Source organism: Megalobrama amblycephala, linkage group LG20 (genome assembly GCF_018812025.1).
Source record: "Megalobrama amblycephala isolate DHTTF-2021 linkage group LG20, ASM1881202v1, whole genome shotgun sequence".
In the NCBI taxonomy this organism is placed as follows: Eukaryota; Metazoa; Chordata; class Actinopteri; order Cypriniformes; family Xenocyprididae; genus Megalobrama; species Megalobrama amblycephala.
The window spans coordinates 11,777,273-11,786,960 of record NC_063063.1 but is presented as its reverse complement, the minus strand read 5'-3'; the positions used below and the strand labels follow the sequence as shown (position 1 = coordinate 11,786,960).

General features: G+C 37.9%; 1 protein-coding gene across 1 annotated transcript; it reads right to left on the bottom strand.

Annotated features, from left to right (window-relative positions):
- Positions 1 to 890: 890 nt before the first annotated feature.
- LOC125255282 (josephin-1-like) lies at positions 891 to 8,414 on the bottom strand. Its single transcript, XM_048170363.1, has 5 exons — positions 8,254 to 8,414; positions 7,138 to 7,816; positions 6,920 to 7,048; positions 2,452 to 2,646; positions 891 to 2,373 (listed from the first exon to the last, which is right to left on the bottom strand). Exons 2-5 carry the CDS (start codon positions 7,419 to 7,421, stop codon positions 2,274 to 2,276), a joined length of 708 nt encoding a protein of 235 aa, XP_048026320.1. The 5' UTR covers positions 7,422 to 7,816; positions 8,254 to 8,414; the 3' UTR covers positions 891 to 2,273.
- Between the last annotated feature and the right edge of the window lie 1,274 nt (positions 8,415 to 9,688).

The window sequence follows — 9,688 nt, the reverse complement described above, 5'->3', positions numbered from 1 at the left end:
CAACTCGCTGCAGAATTAAATGCACACCTCGTCAGGCTGCTATAGCCAATTCTTTGGTCATTTCAATAGTGCCAGCAGAGGAAATCTTGGGCTGTAGTGTGGACAATGTAAAACATATATTGTTCTCTGGTGAGTCCACCTTCACTGTCTTTCCCACAGCTGGGAGAGTTACAGTGTGAAGAAGCCCCAAAGAGGCTTAACTCCCAGACTGTTGCATGCCCAGAGTGAAGCATGGGGGTTTGGGCAGCAATATCATGGCATTCCCTTCTGTACTTGATGGGATGTCACTGCCAAGGACTACCGAACCATGCAGGAGGACTATGTGCGTCCAATGGTTCAAACATTGTACCATGAAAGTGGGGCCATGTATCAGGATAATGCACCAATACACACATCAAAACTGGTGACAGAATGGTTTGATGAACATGAAAGTGAAGTTTCGTGTTTCATCTCCTATGGCCTGCACAGTCACCAGATCTGAATATTATTGAGCCACTTTGGGGTCATCTGGAGGAGCAGGTTTTCCTCCACCAGCATAACATAGTGACCTGGCCACTGTTCTGGAAGACGAATGGCTCAAAATCCTTCTGGCCACTGTAAAGGACTTGTATCTATCATTCCCAAGATGAATTGAGGCTGTATTGGCTGCAAAAGGAGGCCCTACACCATACTAATAAATTATTGTGGTCTAAAACCAGGATTCAGTTTCATTGTCCAACCCCTGTATTTTTTCAGGATTCATGGATGAACAGAAAGTTCAAATGAACAGCATCTTTACTGTTACTTTTGATCAATTTAATAGTGCTGCTCCTTTCAAAAGAAAGAAAAAAAATACCCCTTTTTAACAGAAGTGTAGATGATGTGAACAAGATAGATAAAGCAGCACTACATTTTATACATACAAAGACATTTTAATGATGTCACAGCACATTTTACATCATACATAAAGTGCCATCATAAGCATTTTATTTGAATGGAAAACAATGGCATGAGCACATGTTGTCCCCATCTCCCTGAAAAAGAGACGTGGGGATTTAGATTGTCATGGCAAAAGAATCTATTCATCTCTACAGTATTACAAAGCACCCTGTGTATGGACATGTGGAATGTTCCTTTTAAGTTGTAGTATCTGATTTGAGTGTCTATAATCTTTTTGAAGTGTTTTACACAATGTGTTGAAGATCGTTTTTAATAAGTGAAATTGAATACAGTTGGATCTGAAGATAACCTGAGATGCATTAGACTTCCCTTTGTGTAATCTGCTCCCTCTGTAAACAGTTTAAGGCCATATTAATCAAATATCAATCAAAGATTAATTAACTTGCCAGATTTAGAGACCTCCGCCTTTCTAACTATTAGCATTTTCTATGTAAATGTACATACAACCGTTTTGTTTAACAACACAGTTTTTGGCAGTTGACATTTTTTTACTACCAACACTCACCTGTTCTATTTTCTTACGTGTGGTCTAGGATTCAACAAGTCTAACCTTAACCGTTTAACAAGAAAGAGTGTCGAGAGCAACCATTTAAGGTAAGAGATTGACAAGTGACCTTTTTGGTAACTTTAGGAAACTAACACAAAACATCCAATTACTGTGGTGCCATGCTATACTGTGATACACAGGAAACAACTCATCTGTCACTATGCCATTAAATATGTAGGGAACGGTTAAGCAGGGGCTACTGGTGTTCCTTCTCTAAATCTTCAAGTACATGTCATGCACTAAGTAAGTACATATGCACCCCTGTGTTCAAAAAATCCAGTTGGTTAAACGAATATCTTTTTACGGTGACCTGTAATGTGTGGCGGACATTTCAAACGATCACATGGCTGCACGGGAAAATCACATGGAAAGAGAGAAGAAGTGAGGATGACAGGTGATGAACAAGGAGAACACATCACTAAGAATTCCATAACTTCTCACTTTCAAGTCAGAAAACAGTACAAAGTAAAAGAAAGAATCAACGTATAAAAAATTCATCAGAATCCCAAATACCAAACAAAATTCTTTGCGTAGTGTTTAGTTGTCTTGTGATATCCCTGTGTGTGTTCTTTTCTGCTTCTCTCTCGATGGCAAGAGTCCAGCGGTGTGTGTGTAAACAAAGTCTGAGCAGTGTGCTTTCATGACTGGTTGAGCGCAACTCCATTTGCTGCTCTTTAAAAGGGTCCCTGATTGAACCTCACATTTCCCTCCTGAGCATGAACTTGAGAAACCTCCAAAAACAAAACAAAAAACCTAACTAAAACAAAAAAGCGATCCAAAACATTCATCAGTTATCAGACCTCCACGTCTGGTGGACTTCCACCTCCTCTGGCACGACCAATAGGAGTTCACAGTTCTTCCCTCGAAGCTGGTGACGCAAGAACTTCCTGGGAAATTATCAGAATGACAGCTAGAGATAAAACAGACCTTCGCATTAAAACCGACCGCTACTTTCTCACACCTACCTCAGTTCATCAGCTGTTCCGATAGCATGAGGACTGCGCAGTTTGGAGTCCAAGTTATAGTAGACTCCTCCTACTTCTCGAACTCCAATCCAGTGCTGCCGCTTGAGGGGCAGTCGCAGCGGCCCCCAGCGCAGATTGGATGGCACATTCAAGATGAAACCAGTGACGTTCGGCAGTGCAATGCTGCCAACGTCCCTGTGGGATAACAAATACATAGGCCAAAAAAAAATTAATATCACATTAATGGCCCACCTATTAATATTATTAAACAAAAATTGATTAAAAATGCAATTCATACATACAATGACTAAAATGCATCTCTTCTATGATGACCATGTTTTTAAAGGGATAGTTCACCCAAAAATGAAAATGTGATGTTTATCTGCTTACCCCCAGCGCATCCAAGATGTAGGTGACTTTGTTTCTTCAGTAGAACACAAATGATGATTTTTAACTCCAACCGTTGCCATCTGTCAGTCAAATAATGCTAGTGGATGGGAACTTCTACTATAAGAGTAAATAAAACTTGCATAGACAAGTCCAAATTAAACCCTGCGGATCGTGACGACACATTGATGTCCTAAGACACGAAACGATCGGTTTGTGTGATAAACCGAACAGTATTTATATCATTTTTTAACTCTAATACACCACTATGTCCACCTGCGTTCAGCACTCGATTCGTAAGGTCTGATCGCGCTCTGACAGCGGCAGTGATGTCTCGCTCTCATTGAAGTATATGCGTGAGACATCACTGCCACTGTCAGAGCACGATCAGACCTCACTAAGCGAATGCTGAACGTGGTTGGACATAGTGGTGTATTAGAGTTAAAAAATGATATAAATACTGTTCGGTTTATCGCACAAACCGATCGTTTCGTGTCTTAGGACATCAATGTGTCGTCACAATCCGCAGGGTTTAATTTGGACTTGTCTATGCAAGTTTTATTTACTCTTATAGTAGAAGTTCCCATCCACTCGCATTATTTGACTGACAGACGGCAACGGTTGAAAGTTAAAAATCATCATTTGTGTTCTACTGAAGAAACAAAGTCACCTACATCTTGGATGCGCTGGGGGTAAGCAGATAAACATCAAATTTTCATTTTTGGGTGAACTATCCCTTTAACTTCGGGGGCATAAAATTAAAGGGACAGTTCACCCAAAAATTAAGATTCTGTCACTATTTACTCACCCTCACTAAACTTGGTTTCACTTTATTTTGATGGTCTCTTTAACACATTCTGTTGACTGTAAGTTGCACCTACATGTCTACTAACTCATTTAAGCATGTGCCGGTATATGGTAATATGATATATCACAATAATGAACATGCACGATATTGTTATCGTGGGCACTTCAAAATACCGTCAATAATTATTTATTACAAATTATTCCGATTTTTAGAATGCATTTTAAGAATACTTTTTACCCATCAACCGTTTAAAATGCACAAAACAGCTGTATGCTGCGTCAAAGAGGCACGCACTAATGTAAACAAGCCCAACACGCATGAGCAGCGCATGGCGGAACGAGTGAAGATGCCGCTGAATGAAAATGCATATTCACGCTCTGACAGCAGATGGTACTGCCAGAACAGCAGAAACGCAGCAGGTATTTAAATGTTTCAAACAGCCATTCAGATTTTTATATTCGCAATGATGCTCATCACTGCACCAAATACTTAAAGACTTAATGCCATTTATTTTCAAATTTAAACATTTTTATATTTTAATTTGGACTACAGAATGCCCTAGGTTTTGTTTGCATATGTTCTGATTCTGTTCATTCACACTTTACAATAAGGCTTCATTAGTTATCATTAGTTTACATAAACTGACAATGAAAAAAAAAAAAAAAACATGAAAAAAAAAAACTTATAAAACATTAATCTTAATGTTAATTTCAACATTTAATAACATTATTAAAATCAAAAAGTTGTAACTGTATTATTTAATGGAGTTGAGCTAACATGAACAAACAGTTATTAAACCTTTTATAGCATGACAACACTTTTTTTTTTTGCAAATTATTTCAATATCGTGATAATAACATATACCGTGATAAAAGCTTCAGCAATTATTGCAACATGAAAATTTGATACCATCACATGGCTACTCTCAGAGTATTAGTAGACTGCAGTGTTTCCCATACATTAACTAGACTGTGGCAGCCTGCCACATTCTAATTTGTCCCGCCACAGTCTCAAAATAGGCCTGGTTTAAATAACGATTGATAATTGCGCTCTTTTATATGGCAAAATAAATAACTTAATTGGTGCTAGTCTTTCGTGTACTATATTCAAAGTCATCTGAAGCCATTCCATAGCTTCATGTGAGGGACAGAATAATATGTACATTGTTAAATTTAAGTTCACGGAAACTCGTCTTCCCTCCGCAGCAGCTGTCAATCAGTCTCTGTTCAGGACTCAAACAGCGCATCACGTTCGGTAACGACAGTCAGCACGGTAAAACTCTCCAATATGATATATTCTCATTATAATACTTGATATGTAGATAAAGGACTGTGTATTTGCATAAAATGACTTAATCTTGCAGGAGTTTATTGCCGTTTCTGAACGATGACATCATACTACAGTGTGTCTGTTAGAACGCACAACACAACGACTATGAAATGGCGTCACACGCACAATAACTGGAATTTAAAAGTGAAAAGAAACATGATCAATAAACTGTTAGATGTAGATATACACAGCACAGGGGTTATCTTTGCGCCGTGAACTTTTCAATGCGCAGCGCAACTGCGCGCTGTGACTCCATATTGCTTCAAGCACATCATTCTGCATCTGGGATGCGCATAAGCGGTTTGTGCTGCTGTTTTGAAGCGTTTCATATTATCATGGTTTTGCACACTGAAAGATTATTAATAGCCTATTTTGTTCTGTAGCATCTGTCATATCTTGTTGCCTCATTAAAAAGCTGCACAATACATTTCAAATAAACGTTCTTTTAATCTTAGATTATTATAAATATGTCTTGACATTCATATATAAATATAAATCAAATATAAATAGTTTTTTTCATTTCAAAGAATACAAATAGTAATTTTAATCTTTTTATTAACATATTTAGATTTTATAAAATTACTGTGCAAAACTTTTTTTTCAAGAATTAGGCTAGCATACTTTTTGCTGCTGAATTATATAGTCACCTAATTATTTATTTATTTATTTAATTAGCTTATGATTATATATTTTTATTCATTTGTTATTTTTCTCTATAATGAAGTAGTGTGTTTAGTTCATTCTGGATTGTGTTTAACAAATCAAAGAGTGACCATTAGTTCCACAAATACAGATGTAAAAATACTAATTACTCCACTAATTATTCTATAAATAAATTAATTTCACAAAGGTAACCTCTTTTGCTATATATTTTTATTGGTTTATATGTATACTCTACATGTTTGGCCACTTACGAACTATCATTTAGCCTACTATATGTTGTATAAGTGACTTAAGTGCCCTACCATCACCAATAAATAAATTACTATCAGAGCACAAAATTGTTTACAAGAGAACAAATTTCTTCATTGATCTAATCACTTAAATTTTGCTCTCAGAATGCACCAGATTTATACATTTAAATTTAAAATGTACAAAATTTTCCTACGGGGGGGTGCATGCCCCCCGACCCCCCTAGAGGGACCGATGTCCACCCACCACAGTCTCACAAAATCCTGTGGGAAACACTGTAGGGTTAGGGTTACAATAAGCTGACATGTACTTGCAAAATTACTTAAAGTCAGTAGAATTTCTGTTGGGGGACAATCACAATAAACATTTAGCAGATCTTAAGCAAAGTTACTTAAAGTCAACAGAATGTTTCAAAGGGACCATAAAATATAAAGTGTTACCCCAAACTGTTATGACTTACTTTATTCTGTGGATCATAAAAGAACATATTTTGAAGATATTTGGTTCCCATTGACTTCCATTGTATGGACATAAAAATACAATAGAAGACAATAGGAACCAAAACAGTTTGATTACTACTTTTTTTTTTTTTTTTTTTTTTTTTTTTTTTTAGAAATCTTTTATGTGCTGCAAAATAAAGAAATGCATACAGGTTTAGAAGAGTTTTTTTTTTTTAATTGTTTCTTTACTTTACTAACACAAATGCTTCACTGCTTTATTATATGAAGAAAATTTTGTCTGTCTAATCAAGTCATGTGTTGCATTAGACAGGAAATTATATCATAGAGAGGAACCTAGCAGACGCTCATCACTTTGTGTAAAGGTCAACAAGTCTCTTAAAATATCAAATATTAGATTTGTTATGACAAGGCAAAGGTTATTTCAGGGCAGGCAAAAAATATCAAGTGGTGCAACTTTTCTTGAAAATTATATGAAATGTTTTTCAAAACCAACAGGAATTCAATTTCTTGGCACATGTGATTTAAACCAGATTTTTGAAAGATTTAAAACCACAACAGTATAATAAAATACCTTCTCTTGTCCCACCAAACAGCCTCAAACCCACGGGTCTGCAATGCAGCCATGATGACATTCACATCATAGTTACCATTACCCAGCATGTTTTTCTTGTGGGGTGTGACCAAAGTGCTAGGAGAGAGCCTGAAAAAGAAAGAGGAAGCAGAAGTATGCACACAAAAAAATCCCAACATTAGACCACTTCAGATTTAACAATACATCTTAGCACTGACCTCTGGTAGATGTCCTGAAGTGCATCACGGCTGAATGCTGCTCCGTCCTGGAAGACATTGTTTAGGGCATGCAGAGCGCACAGCTCTCGATGCTGCTTTTCGTGATAAATGGCGGGAGGTTGTGACGAGGTGGGGGGCGTTCCAGCATTTGGCCTATCCTCTAACTCAGACCCACGTCCACCGACGGCTTCTCCTTTCTGCTTGCTTACCTTCCATGGCATACAACCCAGCTCCTGAAAACCCCCGACCCCCCTCCCCTTACCAGAACATGGAGTACTCCCCATTCCTGCTGCTATGTCACCACTATCATCTCCACAGCAACCTCTCAGCTGCTTGGGATGAGTGGCAAGGGGAGGGGAGTTTGCTACTGGGATGAAAGGTGAGCCAGTGCACCTTGCAGTGAATCAGTGAAAATAAGCACCCGTGGAAACCGACCACTTCTTCTCAGAAGCAGACTCGACTGTGTCCTCTTTCTGTGTTCTTCATGTTGTTATTGCACAAAGACTTGCTGAGCACCATAGTAACCACTAGGGCAGAGAAGTTCTTTCCATTTTGGCTGACACCAGGGTGGAAAAGACAGTTTGACTCGTACAGCTGACCGGGACTAAATGGGTCAGCAGTGCAGGATCCTGGCAACTGCCATAGAAGACCACTGGGAGAACTGCAGAGATAACCTTGGCTTTAGAGGAAGAAAGAAACACAACAAGAGACTGATTATAAATCAGATTTTTAAAAAAAAAACAGAAGAAGAAAGGAAAATGCTTCAGTCTGAACATTAATTAGCGTTTAACCGAGTGGCAAGTCTAAACAGGAACGCTTTTGACACCTCTAAGGCTAATGTGCAGTTGTGCCCAGGATGACTGCATTGGGAATGGCTGTACAAAACTTCCTGCCAACTGACAGGATGGGTGTATATGACTTATTAACAGACAGAAACGACACTCAACACTTCGTACGCAAGTTTAACGAGATATTTTAAGACATGCCATATTTCTCTTTGAGCTTTTCAACTACTGCGTTCAGACCAATTTGACACTCTGGCTACGTGCTACTCGTGATAGCAACGGATAAAACGGCATCTTTCAAAGTCTCAGTGTCATCATTCCCAGCACATACCTCTGTCTGCACACGATATGTTCCAGTCTAGGTTGCTTTCGTTCCTCAAACTTGGTGTTTTCGCGTCCACTCCTTGAGTTGTTTATTCCTTTGTCTCTTGTACTTTTTCCTTGCAGCTCTCTGGCTCAACGTGAGCATGCGCAAAACGTCATTGGCTTTCCGCTGGCTTGCGTCACGAGCAGGTTGCATCCCATGGGACTGTCAAACACATCTCGGTCGCCCACATTAGGAAATTAATAAGAGACTATATCTTTTTGGAAACATTAATTATCCTTTTTTTTTTTTTTCAATATAAAAATATTTTGGGATTGTGTAGGGTCTGTTCTGTATAAACAGCTCACTAGGTCTGTGCCTTATTGGTTTAGCAGAAAATAAGATCCAGACATCAATATTTACATCTGCTGTAATTTCAAACATCTGTGGCAAATGAGTAGTCACCCTTCTGTTTGTTTTCATTTAGTGCTAATGAGAAAACAAATGACAATGCCTGATGACTTCATTCCAGATGTTCTGGAAGCCCATAAACTAGTAACTGTTTATTAGTTGCATAACAAAATAAGTATCAGATATATTTGCATGCATAGGCTTGGGATGGAAGGAATCTGTATTTTTCTTTTGATTTAAAACAAGTTTAACAGAGCTGAGAGAATTAAACAAACTAGTTACTGAAATTGTAATTAAATTAGCTGAAATAATAAATAAAAACATACAAGAGTTTGGATTTGTAAAACTGCATGAAGGACAGGCACTCAATTTACCAGGCATAAATTCTGTATTCTACAGTACCAACCTCCTTAGTATCAATTAACAATATTAATAAATGTTTTCATACTTATTCAAAAGTTGAAACAAAGTTCAACATTCCTTTACTGTAATGTATTAAATCATGCCAATACCGGCTTAATAAAGCTGAAGAATAAATAGCAAACAAAGTGAAATAAGATGTTTAATGCTGTCAGAACTACAAATTTCAAGCTTTTATTGCATATGTTATGATAACAGTCAATGCTGAACGAAATTATGTGTGACGTGCACTAGATAGGCAAGACTGACTCAAAATGACAGTGACTTAAAATGCGCAGACATACAAATCTTTCTGTATTTATGTTATGAACAAGTATGGAATCAAGGTGTCATGTTTTTCCCCCCAAATACGGGCAAGGCTTTAAGAACATTAGCTTATTTAGAGAGCTGCATGGTCAGGGCATCTATAAGCTCCTGTTTCTTGGTTCCTGTTGTACGTATTCCAAACTGCTTGCATGCATCTTTTAGCAGAGGAACTGTCAGTTTGCCCAAGGTGCCCTTTGCGACAAGGTTTTTCAGCTCTTCCTCAGACATCTCAACTTTGGGCTTCTTTTCAGCACCACCACCACCAGATTCAGCTGTGCAAAAGGATGAGACAATTCAAGTCAAGATTCTTTCAAGGTTTCTGAAA

Excerpts from the sequence above, each read along its gene's own strand:
- LOC125255282 (XM_048170363.1), bottom strand. The coding sequence starts at position 7,421 with ATGGGGAGTACTCCATGTTCTGGTAAGGGGAGGGGGGTCGGGGGTTTT. Across the intron at positions 7,049-7,137 it reads CTTCAGGACATCTACCAGAG|GCTCTCTCCTAGCACTTTGG; the intron begins GTCAGTGCTAAG and ends TTTCTTTTTCAG. Across the intron at positions 2,647-6,919 it reads GTTTGGTGGGACAAGAGAAG|GGACGTTGGCAGCATTGCAC; the intron begins GTATTTTATTAT and ends GTTATCCCACAG.